Below are 23,906 nucleotides of genomic sequence, written 5' to 3'. Positions count from 1 at the left end.
TCTCTCCCACTGCCCCACACCCCCACTGCCTGTTCTCCCTCTCTCAAATAAATTAAAACAAAACACTAGAGAATGAGACGTCAACAGGGAGCTCTGAAAGGCTCCAACATATTCCTGGGAATTTAGAAAGCAGGTATGGGGCGGTGTACTTATCAAGGAAAACCTGAGAGGCTCTAAGAGCTCACTCCTTGTTTACCTCACACACACACAAAGTGAAAGCTAAGTAAGAGAAAGCATGCCCCAACCAGAGCCCCTCAATAAGGAGAGTAGAAAGCGGAACTAAAGAGAGCTTCTGGAGCTGAGAAGTACAATTACTGAAATGAAAAATTCATTAGAGAGGCTCAGCAGTAAATCTGAATGGGCAGAAGAATCAGCAAATATGAAGACAGATCAAATAAGATTATTCAGTGTGGAAAAGAAAAAGAAAAAAGAAAAAAGAACAGTGAATAGAAAGGCGCCCAGGTGGCTCAGTTGGTTAAGTGTCCAACTCTGGATTTCAGCTCAGGTCATGATCTCAGAGATTCGCTCTCTCCCTCTGCTCGCTCGCTCTCTCCCCCTCTCTCTAAATAAATAAATAAAATATTTAAAAAGAAAGAAAAGTAAACAGAGCTTCCAAGGTCTGTGGGACACCCTCAAAGACCAACATACACATAATGGGAGTCACAGAGGAGAGGAGAAACGAACAGGGTAGAAAGACTGCTTGATGCTATAATGGCCAAAAACCACAACTTGGATGAAAATAACACAAGAAGCCCAACTAACCCCAGGCAGGATAAACTCAAAGAGATCCACCCCAAGACACATCCCAATTAAACTGTCAAAGACTAAGAAAAAGAATCTTGAAGGCAGCAAGAAAAGTGATTCAACACAAGCCACCCTCAAGGTATTATCAACAGCTAGCTTCTCAGAAACCACAGAGGGCAAAAGACACTAGGGTGATATATTCAGTGCTGGAAGACAAAGACTTAACCAAGAATTCGATATCCAGGAAACTATCTTTCCAAAACGATGGAGAAATTAAAACATTCCCAGGTAAATGAAAACTGAGAGAATTCATTACTAACAGGCCTGCCCTGAAGAAATGCTGAAGGGGGTCCTCAGGCTAAAGTGAAAGGACACTAAACATGAATTTGAATCCACATGAAGAAATGAAGAACGTGGTAAAGGTGACTGAACAAGTAAACTGAAAGACAAAATAAACATGATTTTGGTAATTTTTTTCTTCTATCTGATTTAGAAGAAACTGAATAAATCAATAAGCATAAGTTGTATATAACCGTAGTTATATACAACAAATATACAACAATATATATACTGTATGACGATATTAGCACAAGGGACAGAGAAGGGAATGAGGCTACAGAGGAGAACAGATTTGTAAACTATTAAAATTAAGATGATATTAATCTGAACTATACTGTTATAAAGTGTTCACTGTAATCCCCAGGGCAGGCACTAAGAAAATAATTTTAAAAATATATAGAAAAATAAACATCAAGGAAATTAAAATGAAAGGAAGGCAGTAATGGAAAACTAGAAAAATAAAAGAGATAAAAGATACATCAAAAGCTAACAGCAAGTACTGACACACGCTACAACATCTATAAACCTAGAAAACATTGTGCTGAAAGAAATCACACGTATTGTATGATTCCACGTCTATAAGGTCCAGAAAAGGGAAACCCACAGAAACAGAAAGATTAGTGCTGCCAAGGGCTGGGGGATGGGAGAGGCAGCTAAGGGGTGGGGAGTTCTTTTGGTGGTGAGGTGAATGTTCTGGAAGTAGATAGCAGTGACAGTTGTGCAACCTGGTGAATACACTAAAAAATCACTGAAATGTCTGCTTAACAAGAGTGATTTTTATGGTATGTAAATTGTATGTCAATAAAGTTGTTAAAAAAACAAAATAAAGTTACATTAAAAATCATAAGAGTGGGTGTGGAGTGTTCACTCATCCTGCACATTCCTCCATGAAAACAAGACTACTTGAAGCAAGAAAAGCGGTGATGTGGGTGCTGAGTCACCAAAGCACAGCAATAAGACCCAGACTTTCTCAGGTTTAAAATACTTGACAACTTCTTAGTGGAAAAGGTATGATAACCATCCAATTTAAATAGAAAAAAAATGAATGAAAAAGTTGCCTAGCAATGACAGTATTTTGTTTTCACTTTGCGTGCCACCACTAATTTAGAGTGGAATTTCTGACTTGCAGATGAGAAAGGACAGCAGTAACAGGTTCGGCCGTGCGATCTGCCTCTCTGGCAATGCTCCCGACCGGCACTTCTCCCCCTGCAGCTCGGCCAGAAGAGCTGGGTGCTGGGCCCTAGCCTCTGCAGGAGCCAGGGTACCCTGCTTGAACGAGGAGGCGGAGTCAACACTGAGCCCCTCCTCCACACACACCTACCTGTAAATAATGGATCACCTTCACTCCATGAGCCCTCACTGTGAGGACACCCAGGCCTCGGCGACAGCTTACAGAAAACTCTGACTCACAATCATCAGGAGACGGGCATGCATGGCACAACACTAAAATCATACTTTCAAGTTACAGACACTATTTCTGAATTAACATAAATTATTTTTATAAACTTTCTCTCCTGAAATAAATTTAACTCCAAAACCTTTAAAAAGAAGCATCAAGTAAAAGCCCCAAGTTATCACACCCTGCAAAGTTTCTGAAAGTACTTGAATTACCACATTTACACCACAATTCCCCTTCTAGGGAAGCTAATCCTCCGAGTGTCCGCCACAAAGTGTGGGTGAATACAGGAAAAAGCCTGAACACCAGCAGGCACCACAGACCAGCAGGGCCAAGGCCAAGGGTCAGGAACCACACTGCCTTTCCCCCCCAAAAAAGACCTCCGGGAATACTGCCGCCACTGTGCACGACACTGGGAAATGGAAGAAACCATCAATGTCCAAGAAGAGGAAACCACACCCCCCACCCCCATCACGTGATAAACTATGACTGATTTGGGAAACAGAGGCAGAAGAAAATTTATTACATTTCCTTACTCCCTGCAGCCCACTGACAAGTCCTTGGAACAGGCAGAGTGACCTTCCTCTAGGGACTCAACTGCCTCCATGTTAATACTTTGCTCAGGGCAAAAGGCAATCCTAGCCTGACTCCCCCCCTCCAGGATCCTGTGAGTCTACTTTAATGTATAAAAATTCCTCCGGAAACTTCCTCTATCTCTAAACCCCCCAAGACAGGTGTTGACCATCATCCCCCAAGCATACGGCCCACTGATGTACATCTGAAGGGTCTCATGACTCAGGTTTTATTAGATGGTAATAAAGAACCTTTTCCCAACAACAGCTAGCCCCCTCAAGGTCCTGGAAACCTTACTCCCAAATTCCTTAGAGACTTAAGCTCTCCCTAACCCCCTCCCAACTTGAAAGTATATAACAGGCCACTCCTCATGACCCCCATGCGGCTCTTCCTGCCCACGGGTCCCGTCCCCGGGCTCTAATAAAACCACTTTTGTGCACCAAAGATGTCTCAAGAATTCTTTCTCGGCCATCGGCTTCGAACCATAACGTTCTTTCCTACATCATGATTTAACAATCCAACTGGAAATGGAACCCCAGTTCTTTGGGCCCTGGGACCCTGGCACAGGCATTGGGGTGCTCCCCCCCCCCCCCAGCACCTTCAGGGAGTGGTCACGATGGCAAACCCTGCATGCTAACTCTGCCCACTAAATGCTCTGGTTAAGATGTAGGAGGATTCAATACACGGCTCTTGGGACACTTTCGAGCCACAGATCACTTTCTTTAGGCAACAATCTTTCATAGAAGCAAACTTCTGTTTGAGGTTAGGTAGGAGTCCAAAAGCACCTCCGCCCCCACATGCCCTTGAGGAGCCCCCACCCCAAGTCCTGGGGCACCTGTGACCAGCAGGCTCCAGCCCTCTCTCTGGCCATATGCTCCTTCTGGGCCTCAGTGTCACTCCTCCAGGGAGTGTAGCTCCTCATCTGCCCCACTGAGGGACCCAGAGCCACACAACACAGAGCTGCACTTGCTAAAAGAGGGTGGAAGCTAAGTATATCACTCGTTACCCATCACTTTGTTTCAGGAAGGGTTTTAAAGGCAGTTCAGAGAGACAAAGTATGACAAGACAGCATAAACTTAATGCAGCAAGCAGCAAACACAAAGCACCCATGCAATGTGCACTGTGGGCAGGAGGAACGGCTCTAACTTTCCACCTACAAGGGGGCAGTGGAGATACTTCATGCCTGTCCTGTCCAGCGCATGCCCAGGCCTGGAGTGAGGGACTTGCGAAAACGCGCACCTTCACCATAACCGAGGCAAAGGCCAAACGCGGCAGCATCGCGTGGCAGGATGGCCCCCGGGGGGAAACAGGAGTCAGGTGCGGCAGTTTCAAGGGTGTGCACTCAGGAAAGGCTGCAGGACAGATTCCGGCCACTGGACCTTGACGGCCCAGCAGCTGTGGGATGGTTGTGGATGTCCAGCAGGACGTGTTCTCAGGCTACCCCCTCGCCCTGACTGCAGAGGCTCAAAGTCAAGTCTCCCTTGACTCATGCAATCCCTACCTCCATCCATAAGACCTCCTCACAGATAATCATTTCTATTTCCAACCTTGAGTAAAATTCCATTTAATTTTCCATATTCTAAATGGTAAAGTCAATATAAGAAAAAGATGCCTTTAAAAGTTTATTCTCAGGTTTTTCTAAAAATCCACAGAATTCTAGGAAAAATGTCATATATTTTTTTAACCATTAAGAAACCATGACAAATATGCCTAAAAAAAAAAAAAAAGTAGTATTACACAAAAAATACCAACACAGTCGGGCGGGTGCCTGGGTGACTCAGTTGTTAAGCATCTGCCTTCAGCTCAGGTCATGATCCTGGGGTTCTGGGATTAAGTCCCGCATTGGGCTCCCTGCTCAGCAGGAAGCCTGCTTCTCCCTCTGCTTCTGCCCCCCCACCTCCCCACGCGTGCGCGTGCTCTCTCTAAGAAAATCTTGGAAAAAATCCCCAATGTAATAAAAATAAATTCAACTGATAATGAATTAAAAACACTCAAACTGTATTTAAAATAACCTTACTATTTTCAAAAATTAACATATGAATAGTTTTTTTAAAATTGAAAAAAGATGAAATTGCCTTAAGCAACTGATACTGGCCATGTTGCAGATCGCTTCTGCATTCCAGAACTCTGCTCAGTGTTACCTGCACAGGGGAGATTTCTTTACGGGATGCACATCTCTAAGAAAAGGAAATCAAGCTCACGTTTCCAGAGATCTTTTCTCACAAGCGAACTCCAAAGGGAAGTAACCTAGAAAGTAATCCAATTAGCTCACAAGCGCATGTGAAATAACTCTTCTGGTAAGTGACCCCGCTTTTCAAACAGGTGCAAAGATATTTGCGGCCCAGATAAAACCTGTCACAGGAGGAACAGCATGTCCCTGCTATTTTGGGGACGATGACCAACCCTGGCAGCCCAGAAAACGCCCAGCAAGGCTTTCCGCAGGATCTGCCTGCAGGGTAGAGCCTGAGGGAAGCCCGCAGCAGGAACATGCAAGCACCCGGAAGTATTCCACACCAAGACAGGGACCTGATCTGACGGCCTGGGAAGTGGTATGGACACGCTTACAGGAAGAAATACGGGGGACAGGGTTAGCCAGCATCACAGGAAGCAGTAAAAACAGATCCGTGCACACGAAGCCCTGTGTGGACCCTGATTTGAACAACCACAGGAAGAGACGGGAACTTGGGGTGGATATAGGGTGACTGTAAGGAATTCCTGTTCATTTTTTAAGTTAGAATGGATTGCAGTTATGTACTTTTGGGGGAGAAAAACACACTACTTGGTAGAGACAGATGAAAGCACACGGTATCTGGGATTTGCTGCAAAGTAAGCGGGCGGTGGGGGAGCGGTGATGCAGTAAGACCAGCACGCACCCCCCGGGGTAGCCGGAGACAGAGGTTTACCCAACTATTTCTGTCCATGTTGAAATGTTCTCCAGTGAGTTAAAATAGGCTCAGAAACAGCTTCCCACCTTCCCACAAGTCCAGCTGTTTTTGTGAAACCAGAGAGACAACAAAGTTCAACTAAAAAAGTATCTAACGTTCACCTCCTTAGTAGCAGGTAAAGAGATCACTTACTTGAGCAACAACTCACTTGTACAACTGGAAAAATACTTACAACATGCTGTGGGAGCACTCAGACAGGAGTCAACCCAGAAATGCCAAAACGCTGCACCCAGATACAGAAATGACAGGCGGTTTCAGAAAGCGCTCGGCTCTCTGTGCCCCACAAGTAGCAGAGTGGGCAGTCTTTAGAGGGAGGGGGCTGCAGTCCACGAGACCCAGGAGAACGGCAACAAAGGGACCACATCTTTCCCACAGTCGCCCTCAGCAGGTCCCAGAGCAGCGCTTCAGGAGAGAAGACGGACAGCCCTTCACGCTTCGGGGTCACTAACTCAGCCCCAGATGCAGATGTGCGGGCCAGATCCCCATCCGCCAAGCACAACGGTGCAGCAGACACAGGCCAAGGCGTGCCTGTCTCACGGAGGGCTGTTTCACACATCCTGCTCACAAGATGCTCATGGGACCAGGCACACGCAATGTGCCAACACCCCACTGCTGCACCAAGGACTGTGAATGATGCAGGTGCAACTCAGGCCCACTGCTGTACCTCCCTGCAGTGAAGCATCTTCCTGGAGGCCACCTGACCCCCTGTGATGGCCCCTCAGCACGGCACCCGAGGGGACTGGGGGGGCACTGGGGGGACACTGGGGGGGCTAAGGGGACATGGCAGGGTAACATGGAGGGGGCTTCACCCTCTCCTAATGAAAGGTGAGTAAGAGCACACTGTGAGGAGAAGACTATTCACGCGACTCAACGACCAGCTGCACCCTCGGCTTCCCCGCGGTGGTCCGGCTGTGTCTCTCTGAGCCATCTTGAGGGCACAGGTCTGTGTGCGTGCATTCCTCCTCTGTCTTCTCATGCCCTCAAGTGTGAGAAACCCACCCAGAGTGGCCAGATTCAAAGCAATTTAAGAGTCCAAGAAGCAAATCTCAAGAAAAATGCCAATACCCAGACTTTTGAACCAAACAAATGGGGATAAACCTCATTTTTATGCTTCCCTTTATTTTTGTAATCTCCTGTAATTCTCATTCTGGCAAGTGCCATTGAGGAAATGGTTTAACTACTAATTTCACAAAGCAAATGATCACTACACACACAACCGAATGCATGGACTATTAACCTAGGACACGGAGACAACACTAGAGCCTTATTTCATGGTTAGAAAGGAGGCATCACCATGTCCTTTTTAAAAAGCCCCATAGACGGGGCGCCTGGGCGGCTCAGTAGGTTAAGCGGCTGCCTTTGGCTCAGGTCATGATCCCAGGGTCCTGGGAAGATACAGAAGACACGAGTATCTCAAACCTAAAGACACGGAAGCAGAAGGGCCTCGGGGTGCAGAGCCAGCGCCCTCACACACCATCCTGCCCAGATGCACAGGGAACTGAGGGCAGGAGCACCACAGCGGTTCACAAGGACCTCGGCTGTGTCCCAGCCTGCGGGGACTGACTCACCTGTTCAAGAGAATTCCACTGCTTTGTCAGACTTCTTCAAAAGCACAACTACACAATCTGACATACTGCTCGTACATATTCTGACAACGTTTAGGAATCTGAACACGGAACTGGAGTGTGCACGGGCTCCTAAGAGCACCTGCCGTAGCACAGCTGAGGCAGCCCGCCCTGCACGGTCCTCACCTTCTTGCAGTGAGGGCTCTTCCCTCAGCTACCGCCCTCCTCCTGCGAGCCCAGACCCAGATGTCTCCCTGGTCATCCCCAAGGGCCCCAGCCTCGCCATGACCCCCATAAACACCACGGCCAATCTCACCCCAGCACACCCTGTGAGGCGTCAGGAAGCCCTCGCGACCCCCAAGCAGCGCCCCTGGAGGGGTCCTGAGCCCGCCCTCCATGCCCTCCCATCCCTATGCTTCCTGAGGGCCACGGTCAACTCCTGCCTCAGGTGGTACAATCATTCCCAACCCTTTTTCCATCCAGCCATCAGATGCCTCTGGAACAGATCTGGGCCTTGGCTGCTGCCTGCAAGGTCAAAGCCTTCCCCTCCAAGGACACCACCTTCCAGATACACCCCAGCTGGATGAATCCTGCCATCCTCCCTCTTCGCCCTGACCTCTCAGGTCACACCAACACAGTACGGCAGGGCCACTGGCACCCGTAACAGCCGCACCTGAAGACGTCTGCAAAGATGAGCAGGGGCTGGCCGCAGGCATCACCCCCCTTCTTGGCAGGCTCCCTAGAGGCCCCGCTGCTCTAGGCCCTGAGAAGCAGCGGAGAACAAACAAGGGAAGAGGGACAACAGCCATGACTACCCCTCACTCTGCCTTCGGCGGCTCTGTGCGGGCTGCAGGGCTCGAGGGCCAGGAGGGAAGAAGTGGGTGTGCACTGCGCAGGCGGGGACGTGCTCGTCAGAGAGATGACCTGGCTGCAGAGGTGAGTGCGTGCGCACAAGAGAACGGCACAGCCAGCACGAAACAGACAAGGGAGAGGAGGGTGGGAAAGGGGTCTGAGTGTCCGTGTGGAAGAGTTTATGCAGGGCTGTGCCCCCACATCAGACGGAGCAGCCTGCGGTGCAGAGGGCGGGGACCAGCGTGCACAAGAGAGATTACGGGGGAGGCCGCCTTGCACAGGCAACTGTTGCTGGACCAGACTGGGGGCGCTCTGACGCATTCTGCCCCTCCACCCCCGCGTGCCTCCCTCCACCCGACCCCCCACCACGTGGCCACCCTGAGGAAGCCCCTGGTCGCCACGGCAGAACATAAGACACGCTCGCAGAGACAAGCATGCAGACGGCAGGAAGAGAGCTGCCCTGAGACCTGCCTCACCTGCTGCACTCCCGGAAGCTCAGGGGGTACCAGGGCTTTCACACCCTCACCCTGATTCCCGCTCCTCTGCGTCCTCAGGCCATCCTCCGCAGGCGGGAGCTCCTGGCCACGTTTCAGAGCCTGCCCGTGTCGCCCCTGAGTCAGAGCACTGGGGTGAAAAGCACCCTTCCTCTGCAGCTGCTTCTCCAGGTCCGCTCTCAGCTGCTCTAGAGCCCACCTGTGCCCCTCCCGCATGGCCTGCATCTCAGACAGCCGACGCGATTCCAGGGAATCCAGGTGTGACGCATGTCTTGCCTCCAAAGCACTGACCGCCGCGGCATGCTGTGTCTGCAATTCAGCCACACGGGCCTCTGAAAGAGCCCGCTGCTCACTCTCCACAGAGGCCCGCAGCTCCTCCACCTCGGCCTGGTGCCGGGCCTCCAGCTCCGCCGTCAAGGACAGAATGTGCTGCTGGTGTCTCTCCTGGAGGAGATGCAGCTCACAGGCGTGCTTCTCCTGGGCCTCCCGAAGGACGGCATCTTGTTCCGCAGTGAATTTCTCTGTGATTTCTTTACGTTCTTTTAAAAACCTGAGAGGACATGCAAAGTGAACTTGGGCAGCAGAACACAGTCATAAAAGCACCAACCTCACTTGGAAACACCTACTCACCACCTTTCTTACAGGGAACACTACATCGTTGCCTTGTTTTACCTGTTCTTGCTCCTTCTCCCTCTGCCACAAATGGCCTGAGAAGACCACCATCAGAAATAAGTGGAGAGTGAAGGGGCCACACAAAGCCAGAGGAGCTCAAAGGACAGAACCCAGGCATCCCCGCTCACAAACTGAGTGGAGGACACAGGATCCACAGCAAGAAACCGCACACGTATTTCTGACAGACATCATGGCAAAGCAGATGTGACCACTCACTCGAGGCAAGAAGGACTTTGACAGGGAAGGGGCAGCAGGATCGCTTGTAGGAGCCCACAGGGCCATAAAGAAGAAAAACTTTGGTTGTGAATTAAGGGACATGAATTAAAAAGAGCCACCGGTGGGGCTGGCTGGCAGAAACACTTCTAATCAAAGCACCCAGGATCCCACCAGGAACTGAAAACGCCTCAACCTCAACGGGGCGCACGCTGCCTCTCAGTGACGCTCCCTGGTCAGTTCACCAGATAACTCTGGAAGCGTGTCCAGAGATTATCGCATTTACCCTCACCACACAGCGAGAGCACGAAGGTTTTGTGAGGTTGAGCACAGGGCCTGTGTCCATCCAGCTTACACATGGTGGGCTGAGATCTGAACTCGAGTCCTCAGACCCCAGATCAGAAGCTCCTGCACCTCACTCATGATGGTGGGGAGCAGCTGATACGTGAGAATAAGCAGCACCAACAGCAAGTGTAATGGCGCCAAGACTCACAGACACCCCCAGTCACGACAGCCGGGCTTGCAAAGAGTTAGCACTGACAGGGGCCAAGAACCAAATCACGTTCTAAATCTATTTAAAATTTAAGGGAAGTATGCATAAATTTTAGGAAACAAAACATTTATTTTTTAAAATCTCTGTTTGAGTTTTAAAAACACATAGAACTAATATGGATGAACTGCATGACCTTTTGATAAGTGAGGTCTCAATTCTTGCTTTTGAAATTTTAAAATGTGCAAAGAACAAAAATGATGTGGAAGATGCATGCAGAGTGGCATCCACCAAGGAACACAGGCTCCACCAGCAGGATCTGGACACAGTCTCTGACTTGTCCCAGCACATCTCAGTTCTGGGACATGATATGACATGACATCCTGCTGTCATTTTAGGGTGAAGACCAGGTATCGGGGACTCAGTACATGCCACGCTCCGCCCCACCTTCCTGCAGACCTTCCCACCCTACTCAAAGCCCATAGCACGTCCTCCCAGGGGACCTGCCTCTCACACTCTGCTGGGCATCCTGGGGTCAGGCCTTAGGTGGGGCACTGGCCGACGGCTCTACAGCTAATACACTGCCACAGGAACGTTACCCACCTGTTCTGTGCCTGCATCAGCTGGAGGGCACAGTCCTCCTTCAGGCGGAGTGCGGCGAGCTCCCAGGCCTGGTCTGCAGGAGCCAGACGACCACCTGGCTCCCGGCCACACTGGCTGCACTGTGGACACTCGTCTCCTGCAAGCCCGAGCTCCAGCTGCCGTAGCCGGCCCTGCTGCTCCACCAGGGACCCCTCCAGGTCCAGGATCTGGGCTGCCTGCTGATCCTGAAGTTGCCTCATTTTGATTTCTCGAAGCTCAAACTTGTTTATTATTGACTGTTTCTCAGCTTCAGCTTGTTCTTTCAGGTCAAGGAGCATCAGCGCGAGTTCCTCTTCAGCTTTTCTCTTTAGATTCTCACTTGCCACTTTCCATTCTGCTTCTTTGTCTTTGAATTCTTGCTTCATCAGCTGCAACTTCTCCTTAGCTTTCTTCAGCTCCTCCTGATGATCTTCAACCAAGTTATATTTTACCTACAGATAACAATTTCATTTAAGACAGAAGAAATTAAAGGAGAAGATTACTGGCAGGAATGGCACCCGAACCAGCTGCTCTTCACCTCTGGAGTTGGCAGGTCTTGACAAAAACTAACCAAACTCAAAACACACACACAGGTGTGGAGCAAACAAAGATAGCGTCGGAGGCCTCCTGTGTGTGTCAAGAGCAGCAACGGGGGGAGTCAAGGGGAAGGCCAACCACAGCAGAGTAGAGCCACCATCAGCAAAAAGCCTAGAGTCCACGAGAACGAGAACAGCAAACGGTGTAACGAGCTCAAATCTGTGGCCTTGCTTCATTCATATTCCATCATCTACAAGGAACCTGGTCAAAAGATTGTGAACTAAAATTTAAACTTTTAATAAGAGTATCTTGTGAAAACGGAGGTTACTCACAATGCTGAGGATAGGCAAATATCCTGATTTTCAAAAAAGGAAGGAAAGTAGATCAATAAACTACTAAACATCATCAAAAAGAAACAAAAGTAAAAATGGTATTGAAGACTGACCTCAACTCATTTAAAAATTAAGTCATTAAAGGGGCACCTGGCTGGCTTAGTCAGTAAAGCATGCAACTCTTGACCTCACGGTCATGAGTTCAAGTCCCACATTGGGTATACAGTTTGCTTAAAAAAAAGTAAGTTATTAAAAACAAGTTTGGGGTCATGCTTCTGGAGATGGCTGAGAAGCTCTAATAAGGCCAACCCTCCGAGAGGGTAACAGCTATAAAGGCTGGAAAAAATATAAGAAACTACCTGAAGGCCCGAGAGAGCATCTAAAAGCAGTCAGATTGTGGAGAAGGGCTGGACACCCAGAAGAAAGAAATGGCACTGGGCAATTTACCTGTCCACGCCATGCACACAGAAATCCCAAAATCTCATTTGTTTGAGCAGAGGAGGTAGAAAGTGAAAGGTGAAAGCCCATTAGGACAGAGCCAGAGAGGCAGCTGCAGAATCTTTGCGTTAACCTAGCCCAAATCTCAAGTGGATTCCTGATGCACACACGTGTGGGCAGACTCCAAGAGCAGACCAACACAGAGAAGATGCAATGTGGAATCAGAATCCAGCCACGTTAACCGTCTGCTAAAACAAACAAAAAAATCAATACTCTTCAGTGGTACCTAATAGAATCCACAGTCTCCACAATGTATCATTCACAATGTCCAGGATACAATCCAAAATTAGTTGAAACACAAACAAAAAGGAAATATGATACGTGCTAAAAAGAAAATACAATCACTGGGGAACCCCAAGATGATACAACTGCTGAAACTAACAAAGGTTTTCCTTTTTGTTTTTTGGTTTTTTTTGGTTTTTCTTTAAGATTTTATTTAAGAGAGAGACACAGCAAAGGTTTTAAAAGCAGATAACCTAACTGCATTGATGAGCATAAGAAAAATATGCTCATAATGAGTAAAAGGACAGCAAATCATGGCAAAGAAAAAAGACATTCTTAAAAAGAACTGAATAGGGGGGAAAAAAAGAACCAAATAGAAATTCTAGAATTGGAAAGCATAGTATCTAAAATGTTAAAATTCGCTGGGTGGACTTAAAAGCAGATCAGAGCTAACAAAAGAGTCAGTGAACTGGAAGATCAACAGAATTTAACCAACAGGAAGGGGAAAGATTAAAAAAAAATAAAATGAACAGAACCTCAGAAAATGAAAGACAGAACATCCATGTAAATGGAGTTCCAGGAGGAAAGGAGAGAATGGAGCAGAAATAAAAAACTGAAGAACATACTTGGTAAAAATCTCCCAAATCTGGGGAAAGACAAAAATGTACAGAATTCTCTGTAAGTCACTAAAACAGATCACCTTTTTAGTAATGTCATTATTAAATAAGAAAAAAATAAGGTCAATTGAGTGTAAGGTTTTGTTTTTATTTTCTGAGGTAACTAGGTCAGAATCAATTTTATATACTGATTTTAAGAATTTCATGAGAGAAAAAAGTATCAAAGAAAATCACACCTAGGCACATTGTGGTAAAATGAGAATAAAAGATAAAAAGAAAAACCTCTGAAGCGGTCAAAAGAAAATGACACGTTACATTCAGGGAAATACTGATTTGAGTGACCACGGACCTATCAGAAATAAGGTCAGAAGTGACGTCTTTAAATCCTGAACAAAAATCTTGCCTTCCAAATGTAGCCAAAAATTTCTTCAAGACAGACTGTAAAATAGAGACTTTTAGCTAAAAGAAAACTTGCGCAGATGTACACAAGAAAGGCTAAAGGAAATGCTTCGGGCTGAAGGAAAGTGATACCAAATGGAAACTCAAATCTTTGGGAGGAAGGAAAGAGCCCTGTAAAACGTTGTAACTCTAAGACTGCTTTTCCTTTTAATTTCCTTCAAGTACCTATGACTATTCAAAGCAAAATTTATATCGTGGAATTTAACCAGGGATGTAACACCTATAACAATTATAGCATAAAAGACAAAGAGAACATGACAGATGCACCTACACAACCACAGAGCTCTGACCTTTCACCTGAAATGGCATAATGTTAACTCCGAGAAGACTGTGAGAATGTATATTCTAATCCCGAAAGCAACCATTAAAACACATAATACGAAGTATAATTTGAAGTCAACAGATACATTAAAATCAATTCTAAAAATATTCAAATAATCCAAAAGGCAAGAAAGAAAGAACACAGGAAACAGAGGGAGAAAAAACACAAAGAAAAACAGATGGGCCACGTAGAAAATAGTAAAATGGCAGACATTATCTCCAACCAGATCAATAATGAAGTGAAAGATTAACAGACTAAGTACTCTAATTAAAAGGCAGTGTTTGTCAGAATGGATTTTAAAAAATATTCAACAATAGGGGCGCCTGGGTGGCTCAGTCGGTTAAGCATCTGCCTTCAGCTCAGGTCATGATCTCGGGGTCCTGGGATCGAGCCTCACGTCGGGCTCCTCGCTCAGAGGGGAGTCTGCTTCTCCCTCTCCCTCTGCCCCTCCTCACCTCCCCCACTTGTGCTCTCTTTCTCTCTCTCTCTCAAATAAAATAAATAAATCTTAAAAAAAATATTCAAGTATATGCTATGCATATATGTAATATATTAAAAAATAAATACACGGTCTCTGTACCCAGTTCCTGACACGCAGCTGCTAAAACCCTTGGAATTTCTGGAATTATAAGAATCTTTTGTACACTAATGAGATGAGAGGTGGCTGGGGACCTCAGGTGGCTTCAGGATGGGAGCTGGTCCCCAGAAAAATCAAGGCAAGATTAGAGGGTTGGAAATTTCAGCCCCACCCCAACCTCCATAGAAAAGGGATGGAGACTGAGTTCAATCACCAATCGCCAATGATTTAATCAAACACGCCTACGTAATGGAGCTTCCATAAAAACTCCTAAATGGTGTGATCTGGAGAGCTTCCAGGTGGGTGCACACGGCAGTAAGAGGAGCGGGCACAGAAGCTGCCTACCACTGCACACCTCGCCCTACGCATCTCTTCCACGCATCCTTCATAATAAACTGCTAGTAGTAAACCATTTCCCTGAGCAGTGCGAGCCTGAAAAGAGGTGTGGGTGGGCATGGGAATACGCAGGCTCCGAAGCCAAGGCAGACCGAGATGAGCGGGTCATGCCGGGACCCAGTAACTGCAAATGGGTTCTGGCGTGGGGCAGCCTCACAGGACTGAGCCCTGAAACTACGGGCGTCCAGCACTGACTCCAGCCAGTCTCCAGAGATCTGAAGTAAAATGGACAGAAAAGGGAATGCCAGGCAAACAATGTGGATGAAGGCCGGAAGAACTGTATTCATGAAAGAGAAAGCAGACCGCGGTGCAAACAATGCTACAGGGGAGAGGGAGAGGGAGAGGCGTACTTTCTCAGGAAGACAGGACAATCCCCAATGTGTGTGCGTATGTAATAACTCCAAAATACTCAAACACTGGCAAAATTAAAGGGAAAAATAGATCATTCTATACCCCCCTCTCAATCACTGACGTAAGCAGATAAAATGGTGGTCCAGGAAAGATACTACGCACACACCTGAACATCAAAAGTCATGGAGGAAAGTCTGCCCTTGACTGAATGGTGCCTGAGGCGGCCACGTGCTGAAAAGCACAGACCGCCAGCAAGTAAGTCCACCTACGGCGGCCCACACAGCACAAAGCTCTATCCTTACTTCTGCTTTGCCCCAAGTCCTCACCAATGCCTTAGAGAATGACCTGTGATGAGACATGCAGGTAATAACTTCGTATGAAACCAAGTGTTGATGGAGAATGAAAATCCAGAAAGACCTTCACGGGAAGGAACACAGGGTGAGAGCATCAGGCCACAAGCACGAAGGTGGGGGCATAAGGCTTCGTCAGGACACTGGTGAAAGACTCACAGCTCAAGCTACGTCAACTCTATTACCCCGACACAGGGATGAGCCACGCCCTGCGCTGCGCAGACAGTGAAACCTGCCAGGAATCTAGGCGAGGCTTACACACCAGAGCTCCGCCAGTGTGGGTGGTGCGGCGGGGCTCTCCTCACGCACAGGGCACACTCTACAGCCACACAACCGACAGTCAGCAGAAGAGTCCAGGGGCTCAACACCACTGGGCACAACGGGGCGCACAGAGCCTGCTGCCCGTCTGAGGATGCCCAGCTAGCCCCCTAACCCTGGAGGCAGGGTGAAGGAGCAACAAGGAGCCAAACCCTGGCTCGGCTCCGGGCGGAGCCCTGGCCTGACTCTGAGGAGGCACGAAGCAAACACGGCTGCAGGAAGCAGGGTCGGACGGAGCGCTAGGGCCCGCATTGACCTCCACAGGAGCCTGCCGCCATGGAAATGGGCCAGAATCACACTTACCCTCTCCAAGTCCTCTTTCAGGTGGACTTCGTGCTGCAACTTCTCATGTAAATTTCTATTTTCTAGTTTTAAGACATCAATTTCTTCCTTGAGCTCTGTCTGAAGAAGTGAGAGTTTAAGCTTGTGCTCAGTTTCCAAACCCAAGACCCTGGCCGCCACCTCTGTCTCCACCTCCAAGGCCGTATCCTGTGCACACGGGAGAGGCACCCGAGCAAGCTCTGTGGGGGGACAAAGAGGCAGGCAGGACAATCAGGCACGAACCTCGAGGACACCACACACAGCACAGACAAGGACACTCACCTTCCAATGCCTCCCACAACACAGACACCTGGAACTCCGGCAAGCCCTGGGTGAGCCCAGAGGACGAGCTGCCCTGTCCTGAGCTACCCGTACCCACTCACCACCCACTCCATCCCGTCGGCTGGGGTACCAGGTGACTGTTTTCAACTGTGGGAACGTGTGGGTCTGGGCCAGGGGGCTTCCTCCTGGGCTGTTCAAGTCAGGACTTGTCAGCTTCCTAGGCTCAAGAATGAGCTGAGCAGCGGACAGAAGCACTCTGTGTGTGCCCATCAGCGCCCAGCGACCACAGCGCATGTGCAGCGGCTGCGAAGGATCTCCCGCGCCAGGAGAGAGAGAGAGAGAGAGAGGCAAATGCCAAGCACAACGTGACCTTGGCTCTCAGGAGCTATGCTCCTCCTCTTAGCCCGTCTCTTCAGCTCCAAGGGAGCCCTTGCCCAAAACGGGTAGTCGTGTCAAAGCACCCCAGCATGGATCCGGACCCCCACAACCTCGCCGTGGGACCCCTCTGCCTTGCCTCCTCCATGCTACAAGGGGTGGCAATGGCGTCCATCCCCCCTGGAATCCGCGTCCAAGGCTGGCCTTACACCTGCTCTCCTCAGCAGTGGGGCCACTGCCTGCCCCCATCTGCTGCATCCACTGGGAGGACCTCAGCTTCTCCATCCACCCCCGTCTCCTGTGACCCCAGTGCTGCACCTGGTCAGGCCCAAGCCCAGCCCCTTAACTCTGAGGACACCACCAGGGAGGATCTGCAGAGTTAGAGGCTGGGATGTCCAAATAACCCACGTGGGAGCCCCCAACCTTCCCACATATCGGTTCCTGTGGGCTGAATGGCCACCAACACAGGCAGCAGGGAAGTGCACACACCTTCGCCAGGCCCTTCTGAGAGCCCTACACGTTGCTCCCCTTCCAACACCTGGGTCCCTACGAGGCCCACCTCCTGCCGGGCTTCCAGGGAGGACTTCAACGCTGCTCGTTGGCACCGGTGGTTTTCTTCTAACTGCGTATGCAAATGAGGGAAAATCGCACAGAGGAAACATTACAAGGGGCCTCTTTACCACGTCACCTAATCACTGCCTCCCGTGTCAGCCTTGCTGGGCCATGCATGCTCACGCCATCTCCCCCGTCCCCAGCATCTCACCTCCAGGGGGCCAAGTAACTCAGGGAGATGGCAGACCACAGCCCTGAGGAGACAGGTGCGCACCACTGGCTGGAGAGCCCTCCTCACTCCCATGCGGTGCTCACCAAGTCCCAATGCTGAGCTGCAGGGATGCCAAGTGGGCCATTCCTGGGAGGCTGATCAGAATGTTCCTGGACCTGAACTGCAGGCAGACCCTGACCACCAGACCCCCTTCCCAGGGCCAGGGCCACTGCCAAACACACCCTGCCCCACTGGGGGCTCCCCCCCAGCCTACTTACTCCCAAGCCCCCTCACTCCCCACTCTGTGTCTCCCCACTGCACTTCCCCTCCCAGAGTCAGTCACATGCCTGGCCTGCTTGGGACACGGACCTGCCCAAGAGGAAGGGGCCCCAACGGAAGGGTCTCTAGTCACTGCTGTGAGCACACCTGACAACAAGCCCAGCCCAAGTATCCTGAGGGGGGGGAGGGAGGGAGGGAAGGAGGGAGGAAGGGAGGTTATAAGGAAAGGGCTCAGTGCATGTGCTAAACTCTCCTGTTCCCCTTAAAATGCAGCCAGTAAACCCATCTTCCTCAAAAACCACAGAGGAGTCATATCAACCTCAACTTTAAGCTCACAATAAGCTCAAATTATCTTTTAAAGCAAGACTTAAATCCCTACATTGTTATAGAAACAAACCACTTGAGTGACAGGAAGAATCAAGTCCAGAAACAGACTTGTGCCCCTGGGACAACTAAGCACACAAAAGGCTGTGTTTTAACAAGTCATGCCTGAAAGAGTGACTTGCCATTTGGAAAAAGGTCTTAAGCTCAGAGCCTACACCTCCTGCTGGACAACAGCTAAGTTCCAGGTGGATGAAAAATAGAAAGACTTAAAAACAATCAGAAGAAGGGCACCTGGGTGGCTCAGTCGGTTAAGCACTGCTTTGGGCTCAGGTCATGATCCTGGAGTCCCAGGATCGAGCCCCATGTCAGGCTGCCTGCTCGGCGGGGAGCCTGCTTCTCCCTCTGACCCTCCCCCCCGACTTGTGCTTGCTCGCTCTCTCCCCCTTACACGCTCTCTCAAATAAATAAAACCTTTAAAAATAAATAAGTAAAATAAAGAACAAAATGAAAGAATCAGAAAATAATGCAGGAAAGCACTGGGCACTCTGAGAAAGAGGATGAAGAGCCAAGGGCCAGGGGAGGACCCACAAGTGCAGACCCGGGCCCACGAGCACCAGCGCGAGACTGAGCACAGCTGAGTCCAAAGGCGAGCAGAGCGGGCCCTCTGAACCACAGGGGAAGGGGGGCAAATGCCACAAGAGCAAAGGTGTAAAGGGAGAGCTTCAGAGGGGGAGAATAGTCAATTTCAAGCGAAAAGAGGTCCGGCCTCATTTAAAACCAAAGAAACACAAGCTGGAAAAGATACTGGCTGTCCATCAACGAGGAACACAAAGGCAATGTCCAGTGGTAGTGGAGGAGGGGGGTGCGTCGGGTTCCCACACCCCGCTGGGGGGAGTTCAGCCAGACACCCTGCGGAGGGCACGGTGGCCTGCCAACATTCCAACGCACACACTCACACAGACTCCACTCCTCTCCTTTCCTGCCTTCCTGAAATGTGGCCACGATGACCAGGAAAACTTAACTTAGAAGCCCGTGAGGAGAGGAAACGGGAAGAGGTCTTCAAGACACCAAAGCTGACCAACCTCGGAAGAAAAACTCAGTGATCACGGCAACGTCCAGGGCCCAGGCAACAGAAGGGCCGCACGCACCCAGGGCCCGCGGGCCGAGGCTGGCCATGGGGGGCGAGGGACCTGGCCATCTAAGACAGGACCCCAGGAGGAGCTCTGCCACTGGCCTCCCTGAAGCCAGGGAGGCCTCACACCACCTGTGAAGACATGGCCACGAGTCACAAACCACACAGGGGACCCTGACACCCACACAGCACAGACACCCCAACGGACACACGGGAAGCAGGAGAAACGCTTCAACACCGACAGTCTCCAGAGAGGCGCGTGAGAACGCTGTGCCCGTGGCACAGACAGGACACAGCAAGAAAGCAGAACCCCTGGAAATGAAAAATGACAACAGAAGTAAGAAACTTAACTGAAGAACTGAGAACAAAGCTCACAAGAGCTGCAAGGACACTGAAGAAGAGCAGTGACAAAACCAGCCTCCTGGGAGCGAAGGCAGCTTCTCAGACACAGGCTCCCCCCTCCCCAGCATGAAAAGTGGACACACACGCACGTGAACAGCTCACTGAAAACTCCAGGGCACTCACGGGGACCTCAGAGGGGCTGGCGGCACAAGCAGCCCAGACACGAAGGGAGAATCAGCAGGATGGGTAGGACGGCGGCCTCCACGGCGCAGGGGCGAGAGGACAGAGAACACGTGCCAGACGACACACCCGCCACACACAGGAGAACGGAACAGGCTCTCAGGGGGCTCCCCGCACGCACCCTTGAGTCTCCACTGAGGGAACAGGTGCAGCAAAGAGAGGGGCCACGTGCAGACACACGCCTGCTCCCCAGGCAGCAGGGACCACCCAAGGAGAAGGCAGGACGACTACAGGACGGCAGTGGGCGGGGGCCCAGAAGGCAGGACAGGGCTGTGCACAAGGGTCCCGAGGCACTGCTGTGCTGGGTGCGAGGGCTCTGCTGCTGCAGAAGCCACACCACGCCCAGCGGGACACAGGCCGCATTCCTGTCCCCAGGAAAAAGTCACACGCAGAGACAGTTCTAGCAAAGGACATTAACAACGGGAAACTGGAAGCGGCCTGCTAAGCAGGATAAACTGGGTCCCCAAAATTCACAGGCCCAAGCCCGAGCCTCCAGCACCTCAGAATGGGACTATCTGGAGACAGAGACGCCAGGGGTGCACGTGCACGGAGGAACCACATGAACAGGCAGCTCGAGAGCGGCCAACCACAAGCCGAGGAGACAGGCCTCAGGAGAAACCAGCCCTGACCTCCAACTTCCAGCCTCCAGACTGAGATGGTAAATTTCTGCTGTCCAATCATCTGGTCTGTGGTATATTCGTGATGGCCACCCAAGGCGACTGAGACCAAGAGATGCTGACGCCGAAGCTGTGCTCACTGGGGCAGAGCACGTGCCCGGGGCCGCCACAGCCCATCACGGTACGCCACTTGCCCAGGGTGGTGGCCACAGAGACCCGGGCTACCAACAGCACAAGGCATCACCATCAAATAAAGGGAACCTCGGGCGACAGGAAGGCCACACTGACCACATCTCAAGTGCTCGCAGCCCATGTGTCCACGGACTGACGAACGGATAAAGAACACACGGTGTGTACACAATGGAGTGTTACTCAGCCATAAAGAACGGGATCCTGCCATTTGTGACAACGTGGACGGACCTCGAGGGTGTAAGCAAAATAAGTCAGTCTGAGAAAAACACGTCCCACATGATCTCACTTACATGTGAAATCTTAAAACTGAGCTGACAGATAGAGAACAGACTGGTGGCCGACAGAGTGGGGGTGGGGTGGACCGAATGGGAGAAAGTGTCAGAACGTACGAAGCTCCAGTTACAAAACAGAGAGTCTGGGGATGTGGTGCGCAGCACGGGGACTACAGATAAAAACTCCGCACTGTACGCCTGAAAGCTGCTGAGAGAGTAGATCTCAAAGTTCTCCATCACAAGAAAAAGAAACTCTGCAGCCCTGGGTGCTGACAGACGTTAAGTGGACCCGCTGTGGCGGTCGCTTGCAACACACACAAACGTCAGCACCTTGTGCACCTGAAACGGACGCTACGTCCGCCTCCCGTCAACAAAGGACAGAAGGGCCCATCACCTCAGGCTGAAGGCGGAGTCCGTCACAGGGTTCTCTTCTTTCTTCCTCAGACCTCTCTTCTAAAGACACACTGCGTGGACTAAGAGAAAATGTGTTTTAAAACCTCCTCACATGCCCTTTCTGCTCCCTGCTCCCTCCACGGCGATCCTACTTTCCGTCAAGGACAGGAGCCCTCGGCTGAGCAGGCCATGTCTGTGGGAGCACGTGGCGGGACCTTGTGAGGGAGCAGAGGGGACCCCGGGTGCCGCTCCTAGCCTCAACGCTCTCTTGCTTGGAGGCCCAAACAGAAGCTGGGTTTCTAAAACACAAGGCTCCTGCTCTCCACTGGCGTGCAATTACAGACATAACTAGATTTCAATTCAGCTCAAGGTTCCCACACTTCAAAAACACGCTGATGATGAAAAGGACTTATGCACCTGATTTCCACAGACTCCAGAAGAGACTCTTCATTCACCCGCAGCCGCTGCTGTAACACAGTCAGGTCTTCTTGGTAGCTTTTCTCAGCCTCCTCTAATTTCTTCTCAAAGTAAATTCTCAACTGCTCCAGCTCAGACTCGTGCTCGGCTTTCTCTCGCTGCCGCTGCTGCTGGAAGCCTCGCTTTAGGCGCTCTAGCTCTTCCCCGTGAGGCGTGAGGGCCGGGCGCTGGTCGTGGAACTCTTTAATGGGAAGGAATTACGCAGTCACCTTCAGACGAAACACTGAGGAGACATCAGGAGACACTGCAGACCTCAACTCCAGATAGGGCTCCAGTCCCAGCACCTGCGAAGGTGAAGCGGGACCCCTCCGTGGCTTACGCTGGGCGGCGCCTCACACTGGGAGGTGGCCTGGGCAGCCTCAGCGGATCCCACGGGCCCCCCCGAAGCAGAGTGCTTTCCCAGGCTGGTGCTGAAGGCGTCAGAGGCCAGAAGTGTGAGAGGCACTCCGCGTGCGGCTCGGGCCACAGGGCAGGGATGTGGGCGGCCCCCAGGACCTGAGAGCCCCAGCCAACGGCCAGCAAGGAAACAAGACCTCGGCCCTACAACCGCAGGGACTTAGTGAGCCACGGCGAGGCCCAGCCAACACCCTGATTCCGGCTGCGGGTGATCCTGGACAGAAAACCCAGGCACGCCCTCCCATTCCAACCTACATAACATCTGCCGGCTAATAAATGTGTGTGGCTTCTAGCCACTAAATCTGGGATGTTTCATTAAGAGCAAAAGAATAGTAATATACACTGACCTCGAGAAAACGCATTACCATTGCTGTTTTCAGCAAGAAAATGCTACAAGCTGCTTAACAATAATTAATAATCAGCTTTCAAATAACGTGGCTATAAACTGGTCCCTACCCAGAAGTTTCAAGACAAATATCCCTGGAAGGACCCCCAGAGGCCAGGGTGAGGCTTCCCCTAGGGGCCTCGTGAGAGCTGACTGCTCAGGAGCTCAGGAGAGCCATGAGCTGCACCCGCCGCCATCAACAAACAGGCGCGAGCAGACAGGCGAGGCCTCACCCACCACACATGTCTCTGGCCCTTCTTCATAACCCTGCTCTTTGCCCCCAGCAATGTGTGCCCAGCAAGGGGGACCCCAGACTGAAAAGGCCCCACCTAGAGAGCAGCAGTAGAAACACACGTGTCCACCTATCTCGCTCACGTCTCCTAACTTCCCCTGCTGAAGGTGCTGTCCACGGATGGGGACTATTCTTACAGAGGGTCTTGCAGGAGGTGCCAGGTGAGCTGCTGGGCCCTGCGGATTTGGACATCACCCTCGGGGCCACAGGAGCCTGACAGCACCTGCCCCAGGGTTCACGGGGCATCGCGTGGTAAGGCACACCTGCACTCCCCCCAAAATGCCCCGACTCGGCTTCTCGGTAGACGCCAGCCCTGCTGTAAGCTTTATCCATCTCACGCTCGCAAACTGCCTCATAGGAACGTGAGAAAAATCACGATTCTGTAGCCGTTACTCACCTAACTTGCTCGAAGATGAAACCAAGGCCCTCAGGTTTCCACCTTAAAACCACACACCAACTTTCAAAGAAGTTTACAAAATCACTCTTTCTGTGCCTGCTACAGTTGTTAAGTCCTAGTCTGGGGTTTGAACAATTAAAAACACAGAACTTCCAACAGGAAACTCCTCACCACTCGAGTCCTGTGCGTCGGGTGTGGGAGACTCAAGCTGAGACCAAAGGCGCCGGAGCTCTTCTTGCGACTGGGCCTTCAGCTCTGCGTAGGATGCCCGGAGGCTCTCTAACTGGAAAAGGAAGGCAACAGTGGGAGACGCCGCCTGAGACCAAGCCCAGAAGGTCTGCACCCAGCTCTGGGGGCACGCAAGGCGAAACCCCAAACCTGCAGCCAAGAGAAAACCAGCCGCAGCGGCAGCACAGAGAGACTACAGCTCATTTCTAACAGGCCTTTACCTGCTTGTAGTCTTGTTTTCTCCTCACTGAGTGAGGACGGAAACGTTCTCCGTTGTCCTAAACACGCATCCTTCTAACTTGTCAGGGGAGGGAGG

General features: G+C 50.7%; 1 protein-coding gene across 8 annotated transcripts in view; it reads right to left on the bottom strand.

The window, feature by feature from the left end:
* PCNT (pericentrin) overlaps positions 1-23,906 on the bottom strand; it is a 127,992-nt gene that overhangs the window by 67,977 nt on the left and 36,109 nt on the right. For all 8 annotated transcript variants that reach the window (XR_012376999.1, XM_025863372.2, XM_073888910.1 and 5 more), the window contains 7 exons: positions 23,534-23,645; positions 21,833-22,073; positions 21,417-21,495; positions 17,351-17,483; positions 16,187-16,404; positions 10,887-11,356; positions 8,891-9,458 (listed from right to left, as the gene is read on the bottom strand). Coding sequence is in view for 7 of the 8 variants with exons in the window: in XM_025863372.2 (XP_025719157.2) it covers positions 8,891-9,458; positions 10,887-11,356; positions 16,187-16,404; positions 17,351-17,483; positions 21,417-21,495; positions 21,833-22,073; positions 23,534-23,645 (1,821 nt within the window). In the remaining variant the exon portion in view is untranslated. The remainder of the gene's footprint in view (positions 1-8,890; positions 9,459-10,886; positions 11,357-16,186; positions 16,405-17,350; positions 17,484-21,416; positions 21,496-21,832; positions 22,074-23,533; positions 23,646-23,906) is intronic.

The sequence above is a fragment of the Callorhinus ursinus genome, unplaced genomic scaffold, assembly GCF_003265705.2.
Source record: "Callorhinus ursinus isolate GAN/ISIS: 27379988/994484 unplaced genomic scaffold, GSC_fseal_2.0 scaffold98, whole genome shotgun sequence".
In the NCBI taxonomy this organism is placed as follows: Eukaryota; Metazoa; Chordata; class Mammalia; order Carnivora; family Otariidae; genus Callorhinus; species Callorhinus ursinus.
The sequence above is the reverse complement of the archived record's forward strand: the minus strand, read 5'-3'. Positions and strand labels throughout refer to the sequence as shown.